This window comes from Selaginella moellendorffii, unplaced genomic scaffold, assembly GCF_000143415.4.
Source record: "Selaginella moellendorffii unplaced genomic scaffold, v1.0 SELMOscaffold_7, whole genome shotgun sequence".
Classification (NCBI taxonomy): domain Eukaryota; kingdom Viridiplantae; phylum Streptophyta; class Lycopodiopsida; order Selaginellales; family Selaginellaceae; genus Selaginella; species Selaginella moellendorffii.
This window is the reverse complement of record NW_003314268.1, coordinates 3766731-3788225: the sequence shown is the minus strand read 5'-3', so window position 1 is coordinate 3788225 and position 21495 is coordinate 3766731. Positions and strand designations below refer to the sequence as shown.

At 44.7% G+C, this 21495-nt stretch overlaps 6 protein-coding genes across 7 annotated transcripts; 4 read left to right on the top strand and 2 right to left on the bottom strand.

Moving 5' to 3' along the window:
* On the bottom strand, positions 1-898 carry LOC9634370 (phytochrome-interacting ankyrin-repeat protein 1). The gene is made up of 3 exons (XM_002966387.2): positions 554-898; positions 314-488; positions 1-239 (listed from the first exon to the last, which is right to left on the bottom strand). Exons 1-3 carry the CDS (start codon positions 683-685, stop codon positions 61-63), a joined length of 486 nt encoding a protein of 161 aa, XP_002966433.1. The 5' UTR covers positions 686-898; the 3' UTR covers positions 1-60.
* A 309-nt stretch (positions 899-1207) lies between these two features.
* Positions 1208-2514, top strand: LOC9634369 (probable protein phosphatase 2C 44). Of its 2 annotated transcripts, none has more exons than XM_002966744.2 (5): positions 1208-1389; positions 1453-1679; positions 1741-2023; positions 2090-2244; positions 2293-2514. In XM_002966744.2, the coding sequence occupies exons 2-5, from the start codon at positions 1542-1544 to the stop codon at positions 2428-2430; spliced, it is 714 nt and encodes a 237-aa protein (XP_002966790.1). In that variant the 5' UTR covers positions 1208-1389; positions 1453-1541; the 3' UTR covers positions 2431-2514. The 2 variants fall into 2 exon arrangements, with proteins under 2 accessions (XP_002966790.1, XP_024526776.1); XM_024671008.1 differs by having other exon boundaries at positions 1443-1679.
* Positions 2473-3036, top strand: LOC9634368. The gene is made up of 2 exons (XM_024671010.1): positions 2473-2675; positions 2732-3036. Exons 1-2 carry the CDS (start codon positions 2500-2502, stop codon positions 2859-2861), a joined length of 306 nt encoding a protein of 101 aa, XP_024526778.1. The 5' UTR covers positions 2473-2499; the 3' UTR covers positions 2862-3036.
* A 102-nt stretch (positions 3037-3138) lies between these two features.
* LOC9652641 (probable folate-biopterin transporter 7) lies at positions 3139-4793 on the top strand. The gene is made up of 2 exons (XM_024671007.1): positions 3139-3477; positions 3645-4793. The coding sequence occupies exons 1-2, from the start codon at positions 3201-3203 to the stop codon at positions 4715-4717; spliced, it is 1350 nt and encodes a 449-aa protein (XP_024526775.1). The 5' UTR covers positions 3139-3200; the 3' UTR covers positions 4718-4793.
* LOC9634367 (CWF19-like protein 2) lies at positions 4735-7080 on the bottom strand. The gene is made up of 6 exons (XM_024671006.1): positions 6975-7080; positions 6761-6919; positions 6516-6701; positions 5449-6453; positions 5179-5391; positions 4735-5120 (listed from the first exon to the last, which is right to left on the bottom strand). Exons 1-6 carry the CDS (start codon positions 7026-7028, stop codon positions 4791-4793), a joined length of 1947 nt encoding a protein of 648 aa, XP_024526774.1. The 5' UTR covers positions 7029-7080; the 3' UTR covers positions 4735-4790.
* LOC9634366 (protein ABCI7, chloroplastic) lies at positions 7060-8846 on the top strand. Its single transcript, XM_002966741.2, has 4 exons — positions 7060-7163; positions 7217-8081; positions 8136-8395; positions 8458-8846. The coding sequence occupies exons 1-4, from the start codon at positions 7120-7122 to the stop codon at positions 8768-8770; spliced, it is 1482 nt and encodes a 493-aa protein (XP_002966787.2). The 5' UTR covers positions 7060-7119; the 3' UTR covers positions 8771-8846.
* The last annotated feature ends 12649 nt before the right edge of the window (positions 8847-21495 follow it).

Genomic DNA, 21495 nt, shown 5'->3' with positions numbered 1-21495 from the left:
TATACTTCACACCAGGTAGGATAGATTCCATTAACTCTTTCAAAGAGACTAAAACACAGCTCAAACCTTGGCTAGGAACTTGCTTCTCATCATGTATGCCCATTCGAGGCCTGGACAGTAGTGGAGTGGGGGATTGAATCGTCCGTCATCGATATCGTCCGGGAGAAAAGCCCCGTTTTTCAAGAGAAAACGCATCGCCTTCTTGTTGCGTTCTTTCGCAGCGTTGTGAAGTGGAGTCCCTGTGAATGGAAAAATCGAATCAGGGCCTTTTTTCTTGTATGTTTTTGGTGGAAAGAGAGAAGTCGAAACTCACATCCACAGCCACCTCCTTTGGTCCGAGCGTCGATGTTTGCTCCTCTGTCGAGAAGCTCATCGATCACAGATAGGTGGCCTCCAGCCGCAGCCAAGTGAAGAGGTGTAGTTCCCGGCGCCTTTGGGCCAAAAGATGGCTCGTTTGGATCAGCTCCATTCTCCAAAAGTCGCTTCACCTGTAGAACAACAGAGAAAACGTTGTGAAGGAAAGCACGAAAGAGAGGAATTCTGTAGAAAGTACCTCGTCAAGGTCACCCATACGTGCCGCAACGTGAAGATTAGTCCACCCACGATCATCTCTACTACAGACCTTGTCATTCGCCTCTCGGAAAGAAAGCCGCTTGAGCAAATTCCTCTTCTCACTGATTTTCATTGCCACTTGAAAGAGTGTTCCTAGAGATCACTCTCTCGAGTCGAGCTACTGACTGTCCGCTTGGATTGTTGGCACAAAGATGGGATTTTTAGCGAGAGGTTCCAGGGCCAGGGACGCACGTAGAGTCGGAACGGGGCGAATCTAGACTCCTGAACTCACCGAAAGATTGCATGGCGCCTCCTCCAAGCGCGCAACGAAAATGTGCTCCAAACCCTAGAAAGCAATAGCCACGATTACGAATCAGTATTGATTCCGGATCAAATTTGATACCCAATCAAACATTGAGCAGTCAGTTCTAGATCTTTCTAATTCTCATTGTTGAAAAACATTTATACAACCTTTCAGCTGAGAAAATTTGTATAACTGATCTTTAATTTCCGATAATCTTTGTTTTAAAAGTCCACACCTGCGCGTTTGAAAACGCGGCGCGCATTGGGGGCCGTCCACGTGTACCGGATCATAGTGGCTGCGGACGGCCCCGATCCGAAGCGGCTTTCTTTGTTTCTTTTGTCAGTGCCAGCGTTGACTGGCTATGGCGGACTCTAGACTGCGTGCGATTTTGTCAAGCGCTTGAGCTTTGCCGACCAAGGCTAGCGTAGGGCTTCGCCAGGCCTATTGCCGATCTCGATGCTGCTGCGCCTGATGCGATCTACGATCGTCGGGAGGAGGATCACTGAGCAATGTGCTTGAGACTGCGGCGCCGGGTAAGATTAATCCCTCTCTCTCCTCGGATTCGTGACGAGATACTCCCCTCTAGGCGCCAGCAGATTCCTCCGCGGGCAAAGGCAAGAGCAAGCAATCCAAACGAAGGGTTCGCCATGGATTCTCTTGCGTCAAAGGGAGGGCCAGCCATCCCATGGAAGATTTCTATGTCGCCGAGTACCAGATTCACAGGAACCACGAGCTGGGCTTGTTTGCCATCTACGACGGGCATCTCGGCCACAGTGTTCCCGATTACTTGAAGCGCAATCTCTTCAACAACATTCTCAAAGAGGTGACGAAAACAAATCCATCTTGGTTTCACTCTCGCTGATCGATTGATCGCTACAAAACAGCCAGGATTCTTTACAAACCCGAGCAATGCAATAAGGAAGGCGTACCAGGAGACGGATCAAACCATACTAGCCAAGGCCCCGGAGCTGGGCTCCGGCGGCTCTACTGCAGTGACTGCAATTTTGGTAGACGGATTAAGATTACTGGTGGCCAACATAGGTGACTCCCGCGCCGTGCTGAGCGAGGCCGGCAAGGCTCGCCAGCTCTCGGTCGATCACGAGCCCAGCAACGCCTCGGAGCACAAGAACATCCGGGACAGAGGCGGCTTTGTTCTCAACATGCCAGGTTCTGTACAACTTGTCTTTGTTCTTCCCGTCGAGCTTGGCAAAGTGATTCTCTTCCTACTTCCAGGCGATGTGCCTCGCGTTGATGGCCAATTGGCCGTAGCTCGAGCTTTCGGCGACAAGAACCTCAAGGATCACTTGAGCGCGGAGCCGGACATTGTCGACGAGCAGCTCTCTCCAGACGCGGAGTTTTTGATACTCGCGAGTGATGGGCTCTGGAAGGTAATCAAGGGTCGGATTTTGCATCGTTTGTTCACACGCTACATGCAGGTGATGAAGAACCAACACGCTGTGGATTTGATAAAGAAGATCAAGAACCCAAAAAACGCCGCGAAGAGGTTGACGGACGAGGCCCTGGCGCTCAAGAGCATGGACGATATTTCGTGTGTCGTTGTTCGTTTTGTTTGAAAAGATTGATTGTAAGTAAGGAGAAAGGAAAGCAAGAAGAAAGGTTAACTCACTGTATAATATAAACCCATGATTCTTCCCGCTTGGAATTCATCTCTGGGGTTTCTCTCCAGGCGGGCCATGGAAGGAGGGGGGAAAGTTTGCAAGCGGTGCAAGACAACATTCGATCCGGCGCTCAACACGTCGGCATCGTGTCGGTTCCACAGCGCCATGTTTGTGTGCCGCCGACACGACGATCAAAAGAGGCAAGAAAACAAAAACTAGAGCAGGAAAATCAGTGAAATTAAGAGCGCCATGCCAGGTACTACGAATTGGGGCCCGACGACCCGCCCTACGACGCCAAATTCTACGATTGCTGCGGCGCGGAGGATCCGCAGGCCCCCGGGTGCAAAACCCTCCCCCACATTTCTTACGACGACAAAGATCATTGAAAGATTTAGGGTTCTTAGTAGAGAGGGATATTCTGTCATCCCGTTTGCCCCTGACAGAATATCCATTGGGCTTGAGAGGGATATTCTGTCTTGTGTGTCCGTTGGCTTGCTCCTTGCACTGACAAGTAGCACTACCAGCGAGTGGCACATCACCTTCAAAGCAAACCTTTTGGTTTTTCTAGGGTTTTTTTTAAGCTCTCTCCCTCGGCCTGGTAGAAGCCGGATCGAGGAGCACTCGTGCATTTTTATTTCCATTCGATTCATTCATATTGATTCGATCATCCTTGATCCCTCCAATCTTCTTTCTCTCTTGATTTTCCCTCTCTCGCGAATTCGGCGATGGCGGCCAGCTCGTGGGTGGATCGCATGCGCGGCGTGTATGGAATGCCGCTGCTGGCGCTGATCGGCGTGGGGTTTTGGGTGCAGGGATTCCGGTGCTTCCCGTGGCTGGCCGTGAATTACCATCTCAAGGACGATCTCCAGCTGAATCCGGGAATGCTCCAGTTCTTGCAGCAAAGCACCAATTTGCCATTTCTTGCCAAGCCACTCTACGGCGTTGTCTCCGACGCCATCTACATCAATGGAGCTCACCGGGTTCCATATCTTATCTTCGCAGGTACGTAGCTTTCGGTTCCTTTCTCCTTTCTACGTCTTCTTTGATTCTCTTGCGCGTTTTCTTTTGATGTACTGTTCTTAGATTTTCTTCCAAGTTTCTTCCAGATAGATTCTTGGTCGGTGTTACCAATTGTTCTTAGAAAACTTACATTCTTTCACTCCTTGCAGGCCTGATACAACTTCTCTCGTGGGGAAGTATTGCGTTTCTCCCCAAAGTCGCCAACTCGATCGGCCTCCTCGCGCTCTACCTCACTCTCAGCAACTTTGGCGTCGCCATTGGCGAGGTCGCAAACGATGCTCTGGTGGCCGAGTGTGGCAAGCGACGGGGGAGCTCCCCAGGTGAGCTCCAGTCCTTCTCAATGGTCGCCTTTTCGCTGGGGGCAACGCTGGGGAACTTGCTGGCCGGGGTAGCACTGAGTAAGCTCCAAACCACGACCATTTTTTCGATGTTCCTCATGGTGGTGACGCTCAACTTTGCCGTGTCATACTCCGTAAGCGAGAAGTCCGTGGTTGCATCGCAGGAGGTCGCTGCAAAGAGTGACAACGACAAGGATCAGCCAGGGAAAAAACATAAACGCAAAAGCATGACACAACAGGCTGTGGAGATGGCAAACCTGGTGAAAAGGCCGGACATACTCCGTCCACTTCTCTGGTTCACCTTGTCGGTCACCATCATCCCTTCGTTGCTCGGCAGCGTCTTCTACTATCAAACCCAGGTTCTCCGCGTCGACTCGTTCTACCTCGGCCTCTCCAAGGCCGTGGCTCAGCTCGGGCTTCTTTTGGCTACTGTATCCTTCAGCAGCTACCTCAAGGACGTTCCACTCGCGAAGCTGGCCGCAAGCATCCAGATCGTTCTAGCTTCCTCGATGCTCCTCGATGTTCTCCTCGTCAAGCGGCTCAACTCGCGGCTGCTGGGCGTGACGGACGAATACTTCGTGCTCTTGTTCGCGGGACTAGTTGAAGCCATAGGCCTGTTCAAGGCTCTTCCCTTCGCGGTGTTGCTGGGAAAGATTTGTCCACCGGGAGCCGAGGGGACGCTCATGGCTGTCTTCTCGGCCTGCCTGTGCCTGGCCAACCTGGCGAGCGGATACTTTGGAGTTGCTCTCGCTGCGCTACTCGGTATTTCTTCACAGAACTTCGACTACTTGGCGCTGGGGATTGTTGTAGAGGCTGCATTCACGCTCGTGCCAGTGTTCTTCACTGGCGCCTTGCAACAACAACGGCTGAAGAAAGAAGAATAGACTCTGGAACTGAGAAGTGTAAATACTGAGATGGAAAATAAATTACCTATCATACAAGTACAAGTTCCATTGCTCACTGGAGCATTTGCGTCCAATCGTGAGGCCTCCACTGCTCTAGGAACTCTTTCACAGCAGTCGTTTGATGATCAAATGACGCGTGCTTTGCCTTCTGGTGCATCGCCTCCTGGGGAAGCTTGAGCATGCCGATGAGAACGTTCCGACCAAAGTTGCTGTCGAAGTCCTCTTCGTTGTCAATCACATGGCAATAGCCGCCTTCCAGCCCGAACTCCACATGAAAGTACGGAAAGTTCTTTGGTATGGAGGAGCGAAGCCCCTTGCCTCTGGTGTCTATAAGCTTCTTCGCGTTGTGCTGGCTCCATTCATCTTCGGCCTCGTCGATTGCCTGGTCATTACACGGTGTGAGTAAAGTCATTCCGGCAGTAATCGACGTAAGGACTTGCCTTTTTGAAGTAAAGCGGACCTTGCTGGAGTACGTTGGGAGGAACGGGGATGCATTCGACCAGACAATGCCTACGTTGCTGCGAGAGATTCATGGCCGTTTCTAGAAATATCACATCCTTCTCTTGCTCCTTGAACATCTTGAGCAGGCACTTTTTAAAGTTCCGAATCTCACCCCAGACATCGTCGTCAACGTTCCTTGTAGAGCCTTCGTGCTATTAAATCAAACGCGAGCTTTAGCATTTAGTGAAAACTTTGAAAGAAGAGCTTACTTGCGAAGGAACAATGTAGCAATGTCCCGGTACAAGTGAAGACGTGGGAGGAAGCATCAAGTACGTGAAGTTGCCAATCGCGATTGTTAGATGTTTCGGCCTCGACGAGTTTTCAAAGCAATACCGGCAGCGCTCGTTCTGTGTCTGAATACGATTGTACTGAGAGACCGCGCTGTTCTTGGCCTTCGTCATTCCCTTCCTTGCCGACTTTTTCTTATAAGCATCGCTTTCGATTCCAACGTCGTCGTACTCATCGTCGGCTTGATACCTCTCCCTCGAGCGATAAATCTTTGACGCAAGGAACGCATCGGAGTCCTTGTTTTCTTGAGCATGTCTCTGGATGGCAGTGATTTTCTTCATCACCGCATCATCGCCGCCAGCCGAAGCTTTAACCTTGTCACCATCGGAATCTTTGTTTTGAGCACGTCTCTGGATTGCAGCTATCTTCCTCTTCACAGGATCATCATCAGCTGTCGGTTGATCGACCTCTGGTCCATTGCTTTCGCTAGCACGTCCTTGGATTGCCGCATCATGACCTGATCTGTCATAGTTTGAATCCTTGCTTTCGCGAACACGTCTCTGAATGGTAGCGACCTTGTTCTTTACAGCATCATCACCACCACCACTCGATTGATCCGGCTTGTCTCTATCCGTCTTCTCCTGCATCTGTTTAAACTTCTCCATAAAGCTCCCATCGTTCTCAAATATGTTGTAAGACGCTGCCGCGGCCTTGAGGACTGCAGAGTCCTCGGAGCGCATGGTATCCCTCCTCTGTGACTTCCATTTGAGTGATCCATCCACCCTCGGAGCTCTCATCCGAGAACCTTCCCTCGCAGACCGAGAATCTTCTTTCGCAGGCTCATCCTCTGAGCGTCCTGCCTCCTGTTCCTGCTCGTACTTACGTTTTCTGTCGCGAATAGCATGGAGATGTGCGTTGGAATGTGCCGCTCGCTTGTTACTTACGCGAGAGAACGCATCAAACGATCCCCATCGATCACTGATAACCTGTATCCCCTCAATTCATAAGCCACGAGAAGTAAAGAGGAAAATGGAAGAGAAACACTTACATCTGGAAGACTCGCTCCTTCTCGTGCCGCACGCTCTTGAGCACGCTTTAATCCCTTGAGAAGCCAACTAGCACCCCCATCGCCGACACCTCCGGGAACTCGTCGAGCTACATGTTCTTCTTCTGGAAATCCTTCGCCGCCATCTTTCCAGTGTGGATTGAGCTCCTTTGAATTCGAGGGAGGTTTCTGTTCATTTCATCCATACGTGATTGTGAGGAAACGAAAACGGGACTAGAATTTCTAACCTCGTCGCGCTCTGCCTTGGAAGGAGCAATCTCTTCCTTGGGGACGGCTCGTTGAGGCCTGCTTGGCGCCACTGACATCCATTCCAAGCCAGCGTTCTTCCGCTTGGCAAGCATCTCTGGATCATCGGCATCGGCCGTCTTTCCCTCGCGATCCACATCCTGTAAGAGAGCTCGGCGGAGTGAGCGCTAGAATAATCTCGATCTACGAGCTTACATTTGAAGACGACGCGACCGAATCCCTGGAGACGAATCGCACCGCGCCAAGCATCCTGGGCCTCTCTGGGCAAATGCTTCTAGGGTTCTTCACGGAGAATATTCTCAAACAAATTCCATAGTCCGCATTAGGGCTCTTAGGCGCGATGGAGTGTTTGCAGGCCGCGAGCTTGTTCCCGCTTGGATTTCGGTAAGCCAGATGCAATTGCCTTCTCTCAGCACCTAATCTTCCGGTCCAGGAAGGCGCCCATGGCAGAGCAGATCGAGAGCCCGGATTACTGCTCCTCGAGCCTTAGCAGTGGAGAGCAGGCCGGATTTCTTTCTTCTAGAGCTCGCAGAGAAGCTGGAGGACAGCGTGAGCAAGGGTGCTGGGGAGGAGAGGAGGAGCAATCTCGTCTTGAAAGCCTTGCGGGATGGATCGGCCGAGGTCGCGGTTACGTGTAAGTGGCCTAGCAGCAAAGACGAAGCTTACAGGTTCACAAACGTGAAGTTTCTCAAGGATTCAGAGATCCAGCCGCTGATACTTGGTGAAGATGAAGTGGAGAGCTTGAGCTTTGAGGGCATGGAAGACGAAGAAGATGAGAGCATCAGGCTGGTCTTCGTGGATGGGATCCTTTCTCCGGAATTGTCGAAAGTCGAAGGAGTTCCTCCTGAAGTTTACGTTGGAAGTATACTCGGTGCTCCGGATGAGAAGCTCCAGAAGTACGTCGTCCCCAGGATCGCACAGGCGTCAACCTTGATAGACAAGGATGCTTTCGTCTCCCTGAATGGAATTGGAGCGCTGGATCTGGGTGTGGTGCTGGTTCCCAAGGACTTGAAGCTGGAGAAGCCTATCCACGTTGTCTACTACTCGACTCCTCGCAAGAACTTGAAGAACCAGCTTGAACCTCAAGTCGTGTCAATGACAAATCCAAGGCTGCTCGTGGTGGCCTCCGAAGGAGCAACGGTCCATCTGGTTGAGGAGTTCAGAGGAGGAACAGAGGAGAGCTCCCACTGGACGAATTCCGTGTGTGAGATTGTTATCGAGTCGGGAGCTTCAGTGTCTCACGACTTGATACAAACTCAAGAGCGATCTTCTGTGAGCATGAAAAAGACTTATGTCTCACAGGTACATTCTCTTTCTCTTGCCGCTATTCTGGATGATTGACATTGGGCCTTTCAGGAGAAAGCTAGTAGCTACAAGTGCGTGGACGTGGAACTTGGGAGCAAGCTAAGCAGGCACAATCTCCACATTGAGCAGCTTGGTTCCGACACTAAAACGGATATGTTAACGTTCCTGTTGTGCGGTCGTGATCAGGTGCAAGACCTCCATAGCCGGTTGATACTGAACCATCCCAGAGGCTATGCAAGACAACTCCAGAAGTGCATTGTCATGAACTCAACAGGACATGGTGTGTTTGATGGCAACATTCGCGTAAACAGGTAAAATACTCTTTTTTTCTTTATTTTCTGCTTTTGCTTACGCACCAAGTCTGGATTCACAGGGATGCGCAGCAAACTGATGCTGGCCAGTTGAGTAGATCCCTGTTACTCGCTCCGAGAGCTACAGTGAATGCGAAGCCGAGCCTTCAGATAAATGCCGATGATGTCAAGTGCACCCACGGTGTAGCCATCAGTGACTTGGATGAAGACCAACTGTTTTACTTCCGAGCTCGTGGGATAGATGCTCAAACAGCACGCAGTGCGTTAGTGTTCTCCTTTGGAGCTGAAGTGATTGAGAAGCTGGAGAGTAAGACGATGCAGAAAAGCGTGGAAGAGTTGCTTAAAAGTTTGCTGCTTCGTGAAGGAGCTATATGATTCGCTATAAGAAATAACCAGAAATCGCTGTGCATGCTTGGTTGTTTTAATATGAAAAGCTTAACTTGGTGGCAAATCTATGCATTGGTTCAGATAGCATAAATACTATAGGATCAGTTCAGATCTATTGCTATTGCCCCAATCGGTGCCGTAATTTCTAAAATATTTTGGGCCGGCCCAGAAGGTGGGCATGACACCTGTTTGTTTGTTGTGCGCCCTAGGAGGTGTAAAACTCTCCTTTACTGCAGCTCCTCCTCCGCCCTTGCAGCCGCAAAACTTCTACCCCGGATGAGGATACCAGCACCAGAGGTGGAGGCCCAGGAGCTTGTGCCGCTCGAGTACGGGGATGTTCACGGTTCATGCAAGGTTTAGCATCATCCCCTGTCGCCAGTGTATCACAAGGTATACTCCCAGGAATTCCTCTGGGACTAGACAGCTCCACACGGCTCAATCGGTCAGTATTGCTCTAGCCCATAAATCATTCTTCACAGTGAGCAGGACATGCTGCAAGAGAGCTCACATCCTAGATCAATGAATGGGCACTCCAGAAGTGGCCAATTTTCCAGTGGTCAGGTGGAGCAGGGCCGAATCATTCAATCTCTTTGGCTCCAGCGTGCTTCTCATGGGATCTTCCAGGGCATTCTTTGCAAGCATGCAGCGCATGGTGCATGGCAATCCACACAATATCAATGGTGTTGAAGGAATTTGTTCAAGGGATTGGCATGCGGTGTTCAAATGGATTAACATGGTCACATGCATTAGTGGATACTGTGGAGGAGCTGAATGGTTCCAAGATTCCTAAGTTAGTATTTTCTTATTTTACTTATGTCTTTTCTTGAAGCTGTTCCAAGTGTATCTCACAATCTTGAGAAGAGTAAAAACTCTTTCTTCATTTCTTGTGCAACTCTTCTAGATTGCATCAGCAGGCTTGAAAGCTTTGCATCATCCTGGTCCATTCCAGTTCTAGAAGTTCCAGGCAAAGCCAAGAAGATTAGGCAGTAGTGTCTTAGATCAAGAAATTTGCTAGGTTGATGGAATTTCAGTTCTGCTTGGGAAGGCTCCTCCACTTGGGACAATGGTGGATCTATTCTTTGTTATGCTTTCTCTCTTTAGATTCATCCTTCTATGGTAAAAATTGTTGTGTTATTCTTATTGTGCTTTAGTATGTCCAACAGTAGGATAGTAGATAGAATTGCAACAATCAGGGTTTCTTCTTTCTATGCCATATGATTTAAATATTTCCAAGAACTTTGCCAATTGGCAGTTGCAGATCTTGCTGAGTCCATGAATACCAAGAGATTACTACCAGGATTCTCAAAATTTCTTGCTCTAAGAATGTGCAATGTTGTTGGTGAAGTTGCAAAGAAAGTTTTGTAAAGAATCTATCACTAAGGATTTAAAGATGTTTACCTCTCCTTTCTATGGATGCTTAGTTAGGAATGCTAGATGGATTTTGAGCTTACAACTTGATTTGCCTAATACTTGAAATTTATAGTTGTAAAGTCTGTAATACATATATTTATAAACATGTATTACCTTATCTAGGTAATATATTAATTACAGTATTATAACATATCACTGCTTATTTTGGATTGAATTTGGTCTTCCTCAAGAGTCTAAACCCCAATTAATATACTTACTCCCATATTTTAAACATTCACATTGGTGGTGGTGAGGGCATTGCAATTTGTTCTTGGAGGGTAAAACTTTTTTGTAATACTTTACTCTAGTGTTTGGGATTGTATTTTTATTTTTATTAATTTTTTCTTTTTTAGATTTAGATTTGTATGAACTTCTTGCAAGATCTAGAATTTTAACTTTCACTGTGCTTAAATTTATTCTTCTTTCTAATTTTCATTGCAATTCCTTCTTCTACCATGCCATGTTGTTATTAATCAAGGAATATATCATTTGAAGTTGTTAATGCTACTCTATTAAATTAAATTTTTGGTGGTGTTATGGCCATCTTTAATGTATTTCCATCTCCAACTTCCATGGGAATGAACTTGATTATTATAAAGATAACTTTAGAGACAAAGTAGAGATATTAAAGGGTAGGTGTTAATCTTTCAATCTGCTATTTGATCTTTTCTCTTTACTTTTTGCTCTTTCTCAATAATTTTTTTATTTTTTGGTTTAAGCCATTTTCTTATGTTCTTAGTGTTTCTTCTTCATCTATAACGTTTTTGTCATTCATTTGTGACTCTTGTTATTTTCATTTTTAATTTAGTGTTGAGTTGAGTGTTTTTTGTCCTTTTTATACTAATCTGGATGTTAAATATATGCATGAAGTTGAAAATTTTGTATTTACTTCATTAACAAAGTTTGTAATTAGTTTTAGTGTTGATTATTCCCTTGTTCTAAGAATTGAGTTACTTTGGCCAAAGTTTCAGATTGAGTATATGTTCCCACTTGTGAGTGCTATTAAAAGTTTTTGCTTTACTATTGATATTGACGAGTTTATGTGTTTTCTTAAGAGTATGGATATCCCTATTAATTTTCCCAACTTAACTGTTGAGTTGTGTGTTGAAAAATATAAATCTTTTGCTTATATTGTGGTGGTTGAATAATTTTATGATAGGAAATCCTCTATTTTTCAAGCTTTTAGCACATATCTTTCTTTATATTTCTCAATTTCTATATTGCCAATTGTTGAAAATTCCTCTTTTAATGTTTCTTTATTTACATTTTCTTCTTTCATAATGTTTCTTCTTTAATTTTTCTTATTTTCTCCTTTTTGTCTTGACATTTCAAACTTTTTTTTTTTCAAAGAAGGAGGTAGAGGAGATGGATGAGAGTCCCTAATGATGATGTGAGGATGAACATGTACAGTAGCAAAGTGAAGACAAATGACATAGATTGTGGAGTGAGTATAAGCATAGCAAGTCTAAATGGAATATCTAATTGCAATATAGTAAAGCCGAAAAAATATGAAAGTGGAGTGAGGTCAAACATAAATGGTGGAGTGAGAACAGGCACAACAAATTTGAATAGAGTTAGTGTTTTAAAGTTTTTTTTTCTTTCGAAGAAGAAATAAAGAGGATGTAGAGGATGAATAAAGTGATTCTAATCTCCTATATGCATTATTGGATAATGATAAAGGTCATGAGTTTGAGGTCTTAAATGTTAAATGAAAGGAAAATACAAAGGAAGATATTGTTTATAGTCGTGAGTCCGAATTAACAATGGTCTCAAAACATCATTAATAAATAGACTTAAAGATGGAATATATCATTTATTTCAATGGTGCTTTATAGACTTTAGTGGCTCTTGAAGTCCTTTATTTTAATTCAAAATTATAGTTTTAAGGTTAATTCAGGCATTTGGCAATTATATATAAAGTTGCAACTAGTTCATTGGGATTTCATAGTTGACTAATGTTTATGCTATAATTTTAGGGTTTGTTTCAATTATAGTTGTTAGCAACTATATTGATGGTTTTATGGGAGCTTCAAGTTCTTGTATCAATCTATAATCATCTAGCAAAAACTCCAAATATTTCACCTAACTCATTATCACTTTTTTCATTATTTGGAGGGAGGATGGTGTAAGGTATAATATATTAATTATATTACTATAGCATAAGGACTATTTATTTAGGACTGAATTTATCTCATCCATTCCTGTATATAAACAAGGGTCTAGACCCAAATTAATGTATCTATTCCCATATTTTGAGCACTCATAAAGTGTCTTTTATGAATATATTTCAATTAATTTTTACAAATATCTGAATTAGTAATAATAATTTTTATGAATTCTGCTTTTACTTTTGTTTCAGATTATTAATATATTAGCATTTTTGAAATAGTAATAAGTTTATTTATATCTCAAGTGAAAGCATACTTTACATTTAACTATAACAAACAATTAGTACTTGCAAGGTTTTAGGGAAGATACACCTCCCAAAATGGGAGGTATTCCTGGAGTGGTCAGCCCAGAAAAAAAATGTTTTGTATAGTAATATGATCTCTGAAATATTTTAGATAAAAAATTAACTTTAATAATTTTAATTTGAAATATAATAAGGAGGTTTGCTTAGTTTTAAGAGTGTATACAAACTCAAATTACTAATACAAAAAAATTAAAACAAACAATAGGAGTATATATTATATTTTTATATGTAGCCTTAGTTAATTACAATTTAACTCATCAAAAATAATTTGATTAAGCAGTAATATTTAAACTCTTTTTCCTAACTATAAAAACTGTTTAGTATATACTATTATGGAATATCAGATTTTGTGTGTGCATGGAATATGAAAATAGAATACAGAAATATGAATATTAATTAGCCCAAAAGCTTAGTTTATATATAGGAGCGAGTGGTCTAGATTGAAAACAATCCAAAAGCTATCAAAATCCCACTACACTAATATTAGTATATAGTATTGTAGTAGTATACTTAGACTTCATATCAACCCCTCTTAGAAAGATGGAAGATAGTTAAGGTTTTTTGGTGGACAAGCTGGGACTTAGAGAAACATTAGGAGGAGGCATCAATGGATTTGTAGTTGGTGTCAGTTGTTCTTGATCCCTTTATATAAAATGTTTTAGCTGTTGCACATGCACAATTTTTGGAAGATCCAATAATTGACATATAATTAACATTATGCCAAACCTCATAAATTTGCAGTCTAACTTGCTACAACACCTGATACAGTCCATTCCACTGAGCAAAGAGCCTTTTAGACAAATTATGTACCATAAGATTGGGAAAACAAACTAGCACTAAGTCATCCACTTTGTATATCATAGGTGGATGATAATAGAAGTTGTAACACTATTGTTATCCCATTTGTATGTGGCCTAAACATTTGGTAAACTCTATCAGACCAAAGGAAGAATGCTCATCAAATACTGATCCCAAGACCTAGCATTGGTAACTTGTAGCAATTGCAAAAGAAAACTCAACTTTATTGGCAATATCGAATTATAACCATATAAGAGTTTATATGATGAAGCACCAATAAAACTATGTATCCCTGTGACACACATATACCAAAAAGACAATAGATAACTATTACAATCTAAATGTTGAAAGCTCACGTACTTCACAATCACTTTGAAGGTTCGAATGAGTTATTCCACCAAACCATTTGTTTGTAAATGATAACGACTTATGAAAATGTGGCATATTCTTAGCTTAGATGTTAAAATGTGAAAAGCCTCAACCATAAATATAGGACCATTATCCGAAAAAATTCACTCTAGACAAGAATGTTGAAACCACTTGATTGAAAAGGATATGATCATGTCCCATATACCTGTTTAGATTAGGAGAATCATGGTAAGTATAGAGAAAGCATAGAATAAAGATTGAAAGCACCAGTAGCTGTAAATAAAGCTCTATTTCGTTAAAGTGGGAATTGTCATTATCCCACTTGTAAAATAAGGTTTCCAAACCTTTATATAGTATATAAATATAACAAAATGCAACTGCATTGAGGCACATGCCATTTTATTTTAAACAAGGAAATGTCTACTCAATCACTTCTCCTCCCCCTGCTACTGTTTCACCTCTCTCTTCTCCTTGTCATCGTCGTCCAATTTCTTTCCATCCTTTTAATATTGGCTCAGTTGCTCCGAGTCTAGGTGGAGCCCAAGTCCCCATTCAATCTTTACTTTCCCCTTATTAATAAAACAACTTTGTAGACTTCCAATAACATGTTGTAACACTTCTAGTATAATGCAAATCCTCTCAAAGAATTGTCTTTTAATATTAATACAATGGCATGGAACCCCATGCCATAATAAGTTACATTTTTAAATAAATACATGCCATCTCAGACTGTTATTTTTTGCCTCCAACGCCTATACAATAATCTTGGAATTTCATCACTCTCCACACTATCAGGATTTAAACCCAATAGTAATGCCATCTCTTCTCTAATACGTCCACGCTCATGTTCAGTGGTCGAAGAACCCATCCGGTTGAGCAGATTATGGAGATGCGGATAGTGCTTGGCTAGATAATATACATGCCATAAATGATGACTGGTGCGGACATTCGTCGGTATCTTCTTCTTAGCCATTATCCCATGGATCTCCCGCATCTCCTTGCCTTTCAACCGAGCCTTCACCTCGTTCAAGGCCTTCCAGAACTTGTGATAGGATTCGGAGTCGTAGATCATATAGTGGACTAAAGATTCCACCTCCGCAAGTCCCACCATTAAGTCAATGATGGAGCTGACTTCGTCTGCATGAGTGATCTCCTCGTTTGTGAAGTCCATCACACAAAAGATGTTCTTGATCTGCTCATCTCCGCGGGAAACGATGCTCCTCCACCTTTGATCCTCATCCGAATTCACGTATACCCGGTAAGGTTCTCGATAGGCCTCTGCTGCGGGGTCGAGCTGTTTCTGAAGCCAGTGGTCGACATCCCTCTTAATGAAATTTGGATACTGATCCAACTTCTCAGCTTTACTTTTCGTGGCATCCCGCAGCAGATCGATGAACTTGGGGGCCCCCTTCACGTACTCATCGATGTCTTCATTTGACAACTCCAGCTCTTCCATCATCTCTTGCGTGGTGTCGATGCTCACCCTCTCCATGGCCACTTGCTCGAAGATCCAATCCTTCAATAGCGCACGAGCTCTCAGAGTCGTGCACAAGTCCTCGTATGTCACAATATGGCCGGGAGTCCTTTTGGTCTTGTTGAAGACTACCTCACCACGTAGAAGAGCATTAGCCACTGTCAGAAGGTCGTCGTTGTCTAGAGACCGTGAGAAACGCAAGGCATTGAGCTTCAAATCATTGGGCTTCCGGCCGTCCTCCACACCCATTGAGTTTAGCAACTCCCCGTCATGGTACCTCCTTAGCACATCTACCCATTTGTCAAAAACAACTTTTGTCGCGAGTAGAATGTTATGGATGCTGAGTGTGTCATTGACCCCCAGTGTTTTTGAGAGAAGACTCGAGAATTCCTGCAATGGAAATGGCGTGAGGCCACATGCTATGCCACATGCAACGAGGCTTACCTACCAGGCACTAGTTGCTAGTGCACGTCCTTGTCCTGGTTTTTGTGGCTTCTTCAGTTGAACCCAGAGCTTCCGTGTTCGTGCCAATGTCTCGTGCAGACCCGATTTGTAGCACGTTTCTTGCTTGACATTCTGCGCGTGGGAGATGTATATGATAGATCGGAGGGGCGAGTTGCCTTTTATCAGGCAGACAACTCTTGTCTTGAAGACTTTCTTCACCTCCTTGCCCACCATAATATCCACAACTATCTCTTGCATCGCCAAGCTAGAATGCTGCTCGGAGACGGCATAGAACTGGATGTTCTGATTGTCCAACACCTTCCTATTGATCAAGTCTGGAAACCTCGTCTCGCCCTTCATTGTTCGGTAGTAGGGGATCACGTCTGCGATGTCGGGTGTTACTGGACTTGCCAGCATCTTCTGCTTCAGTTTCTCCACCCACTCATCAGATACTAGCCTGTGGTTGTATTTGCTTTGGATGTCGATACGGCTCACGTCGATTGTATATACTTTGTTGGAATAGTAACAAGTACTATTATCTGCGATGATTTTTGCTGCCTCTTCTTGCTCTTTCTGCTCTTTGCGGCTCTTCTTTTTGGTGGGTGTAGTGTTCGAACCCGAGGCAATGGCATCACCGAGTAGCTTCTTTTTTGGAGCAGGAGAGTCGGACGTCGGCTTGAGCTTGACCACCCTTTTCTGCTTTGGGGTAGTTTCCAGATCGACCCCCTTCCCCTTCGCTTCGCGAACTGGAGGCACTCTCAACGGCTCAATGTTGGAATATAGTTTTTGAACATCGCTGTAGGTGAGGTCCGTGGATTCCATGTGATCTTCATAGACCCGCAACGTCTTTGAAATTGTGGGCCTCTTGGACTACCTCTCCCTAGCTCCCTTTAGGAATTCCTCATACCCGCTGCCCCCCTCCGGGAAGCCGCTAGGATGTGTAAGGTGGATCTTGAAGGCGGACGCTGTCTCTACCACAAGTGCCAGTCCATATTCTTGCATGGAACTGCATGGAGTGTCTGTCACTTGGATGAGGATCCCCATGCATTCTTTTCTCCCACCATCTGTGTTGTACAGCCTCAGATCCTCGCCTTCCATCCCGAAAGTCCAACTGGTGAGCTCCTCCCCCTTCTCTGCATCTACATTGACAATGGCTGGAAGAAGAACGCAATTCCTTGCCTGTTCAGAAATGCACAACAATTAGAGCTGACAGATGAAAAGCTAGCAGCTGGAAATAACGTGAGGCCACACGCCATTCACCACTGCATCAGATGTCTTGAGGCTGCATCCTAAGATGGCGTGAGGCTACACGCCATCTGTAACCGGACTGCACTCGAGAGCCCAATCGGTGCATGCCAATGTTGCTACTGAATGGCATGTGCCATTTTCTACTTGGCCTAAACGACTTACCATTTGAAGCCGAATGGAGGCGTGACAATCGAGGCCGGACTCGCTGGCAAATGTGCACTGTGTGTGCAGCGGATCGTAGCAGCAAGGCTACTCTGCCACTTATAGTTGGAGAGTGGCGCTGAAATCTCCCGGGACGCCAAGTGGGCTGCGTGTGGGTGGCGGAGTGGGCGGCGGAGTTGGCGGCGAAGTTACAAACTGGGTGTGTCTTGAAGTGGACGCCGATGCACACGAGCGCGATGCGAGCGCGAGTGTGATGCAAGCGTGAGTGGACGCCGATGCACACGAGAAACCTGTAGAGAAGGTAGATGAGCGCGAATGTGAGCGTGATCGTGAGTGGGAGCGAGTGTGCGAGCGCGAGTATGAAGCAAAATGCAAAACCTAACCTCACACGCGCGAAATGTCACGACTGTTGGTAATCCCGCAACGTCATCATTCCTCGGACTTGGGTGCCACCATTAATTTCTGGATCGCCGCACGCATGCATGCACGTGAAATCCAAAAGAAATCCGCAACGTCATCATTCCTCGGACTGCATACACGCGAAATCCAAAAAAAAGATCATGATTGGGATATCATTTAATACCCTCGCTATATTTATACCATGCATGATTGGATATTCCAAAGCATCTTGTATTTCCAAAAATGCCAAATGTTCAGCTAAATAAAGAATGGTATACAATGTCCTTCTTGATGACCCTGCAAAGAAGCATCTCGATCGGACACCACATGAGACCACACGAGCCTTACAATGTTTCAGGGGCATTTGCCATAGATCCAACCGTTATTTTGCTCCAAGATTCTACAGTTTGGTGTGCATTGACCTTTCCATCGACACTGCAAAGCGACATCACAATCAGATGTGGGATCACAAGAAACCAACTTCACTAACTCTGGTTTCACCAAAATCTACGTAAGGAGTTATGAAATGAAAGGACCCTCTCTATTGAAATGTGTTTATGGTCCTAGGGGCATTGTGACATATCAAAGGATTTTGCATCAAATTTTGTATTTGCTACTGAATTGCTAAACCCTAAACCCTAAACCCTAAATATGTGGCAAATGCTGCGTGAAGAAAGATGCCCTTTCTGGGCAAATGCTGTAAGAGGCAGATGCTGAGCAGTTACACGGCAAATAATCTTGGCATGGATCGCTGACATGGCATGGCAAAGTTCGAATCACTGACATGGCACAGCTGGATCGAGGCAAGGACATGATGTGACAAAGTTCAACGTCCGACAGCAAAGTCTAGAAGCTACTCAGTTTGAAATTTGTCAGAGGAATTATAAGATCTGGTTTGTCAGAGGATTTGATGTGACGTTCAAGCGTGTGGGCTCATGCAATTTTGATCCCAAAACAGGCACCAAAAAATGCTCGGCGTCATCTGGCGTTATCTCTTGAATGGCGTGGGGCCGCATGCCATTTTCAGGGGCACATAGGAGTATATTCCTAGAATATTCTGACACGCGTGAGATTTTTTTGAGTTTTCTGGAGATCCAACCGTTAGATCTCAACTAGATTTTACAGAATGGTATATAATGTCTTTCTTGATGACCCTGCAAAGAAGCATCTCGATCGGACACCACATGAGACCACACGAGCCTTACAATGTTTCAGGGGCATTTGCCATAGATCCGACCGTTATTTTGCTCCAAGATTTTACAGTTTGGTGTGCATTGACCTTTCCATCGACACTGCAAAGGGACATCACAATCAGATGCGGGATCACAAGAAACTAACTTCACTAACTCTAGTTTCACCAAAATCTACGTAAAGAGTTATGAAATGAAAGGACCCTCTCTATTGAAATGTGTTTATGGTCCTAGGGGCATTGTGATATATCAAAGGATTTTGCATCAAGTTTTGTATTTGCATGTTTATCAAGCTACTGAATTGCTAAACCCTAAACCCTAAACCCTAAACATGTGGCAAATGCTGCGTGAAGAAAGATGCCCTTTCTGGGCAAATGCTGTAAGAGGCAGATGCCGAGCAGATGTATCTCAGGCTAGCGAAGGGGACAAACGAAAGCTAGCTATAAACATGACGGGATGCAAATAGATTACTAGGCTAGTCCTGTGAAAATCAAAAACCATAATTGAAAACATTGAAAATGCAAAAGGAAAGGTTTATAATATTTTTGAATTTTAAGCAACCAAAGGAATGTAAGTAGGGCATGTGTTTGTAAGTTTAAAAATGCCTCAACCACTTAAATTCCCAAGTAAATAAAGCTGTTTCTATTTTTGGTACAGGTAAACTTTATAGCGTGTGGGCTCATGCAATTTTGAACCCAAAAATGCACCAAAAAATGCTTGACTAGCATTATTCTTTGGATGGCGTGTGGCCTTATATTGCCATAAATGGACGTACACACATAGCATAATTATTCCTTTACACGGCGAATAATCTTGGCGCGGATCGCTGACACGGCATGGCAAAGTTCGAATCACTGACATGGCACAGCTGGATCGAGGCAAAGACATGATGTGACAAAGTTCAACCTCCGACAGCAAAGTCTAGAAGCTACTCAGTTTGAAATTTGTTAGAGGAATCATAAGATCTGGTTTGTCAGAGGATTTGATGTGACGTTCAAGCGTGTGTTATTTTTGAATTCTCGAACTCATTCCTAGGTCTATCATTTTTGTGCGCCGTGTTCTTGGTTCCGCTGAGCGCAGTGAGTGCTGCTTGTGTAAGCAGCGTTGTGAGCTGTGGTTTATGCGTCTACAAGCGGTTGCGGCATTGCGAGCGCCATTGCGAGCGGCAGTTTATGCGAGTGGCAGTTTGTGCGAGCGGCGCTACGAGCAGTTGCGGTGTTGCGAGTGGCGCTACGAGTAGTTGCGGTGTTGTGAGCGGCACTGTCTTTGGTGTGGCTACCGCTTCCTCTTGATATTCAGCACTTGTGCTTCCTGGTATGTTCACCATGGAATGGCTGAGGACCACATTTAGAAATGGCATAAGGCTATATGCCATCTTGGGCCCTTGCAATTTCATGGCTAGCGTATTATCATGTATGTTTTTACTTGCCTGCAGCTGTGTGTATATCAAGATGGCATGAGGGCTCATGCCAATTTTGTGAATGTGAAATTTCACGTGGGTGTCAATAGCATGTTTGAATAATGGCATGTGGCCTCATGCTATTGAGGTTGTTTGGTATGTTATGATTTAGGCCATTCTCCAATCATTTTTTGTATGGTCTTAACTTCTTTTCTGCACTTTCAGAATGGCCTCCGCAAGTGCGACGCATGTTCCCTCCGTGGATCTTAAGAACCGTGCTATATGGATTCAGGCAAAGGTGTTTCTAAACAACCCCGAGGGGGAGGTGGTAGCTGAGGGCTTAGCCACAGTTGTCGATCCAAGAGATGCGGTTGCTAATCAAGAATTAGGCTGGGATGATATTGGAGTTGCGATTTTAGAGGTTGTTGACACAGAAGAAAACAGTTTGACTATTAGAAGCATTGTGCGGTGGAAATTGAGGCACTTAGTGTTTGAGAATGTGAAGGATTCACAATCAAACACCACTACAACTGATGACAGAACATCTCTTCATGGGAAAAGAAAGTACACCTTCCTAAAGCGCAGCCAAAGGGATCTGAGCAACGAACCGAAAAGGCAGAAAATGGCGATGGAGGTTCGAATGGTCTTGACAGTTGCTTGTTGCAAGAGGAGGTGCTGTCAACATGCTGATTGGGATGCTATTGAAGAGGAGAGAGCAAGATACAAGACATTGTCCTGGAAGGCAGCTCGCAATTTTGTGTATGATGCATTACGGTCATCTGTTGATGCTTCAGAACATCAGGTGGGGGGCATGGTCTTCCAGAGGGGTTTGGTCTGCATGAAGGCATGGAGAATCATTTATGGAGTCCCTCGAACCACATTCTACAGAATCAAAACTGAGTTCAAGGAACAAAGGGTTCAACAGGCAGTCCATGGGAACGACGGTACTCACAAAACCAGGGGTCATGTTGTATATGGAGAGGCAATCTTCAAGAGGTTTGTCGAGACATGTAGCGAGCAGCAACCACATAAAACCTGCCTCTTGGAAGATGAAACTCGAGACACCCAACGAGTTCTCCCTTCCATGTATACCAAGGGGGCCATATTGGAAGATGTGAATCGGGAACTCCAGAGTAATGGCTACAGGAAGCTGAGCCAATCTAGATTTAGTAGATTGTGGAGCAACAAGTTCAGGGATGTGAGTATAGGAAAGTACTCCAGCTTTTCAAAGTGTGACGAGTGCACTGCTATCAAAATGGCTTTGTCGAAGAATTCTTGCATCGCTCAAGAGCGAGAGACGTTGGTTAGAAGGCGGCTCAACCACAACATCGAGCAGAGAAGCTGCAG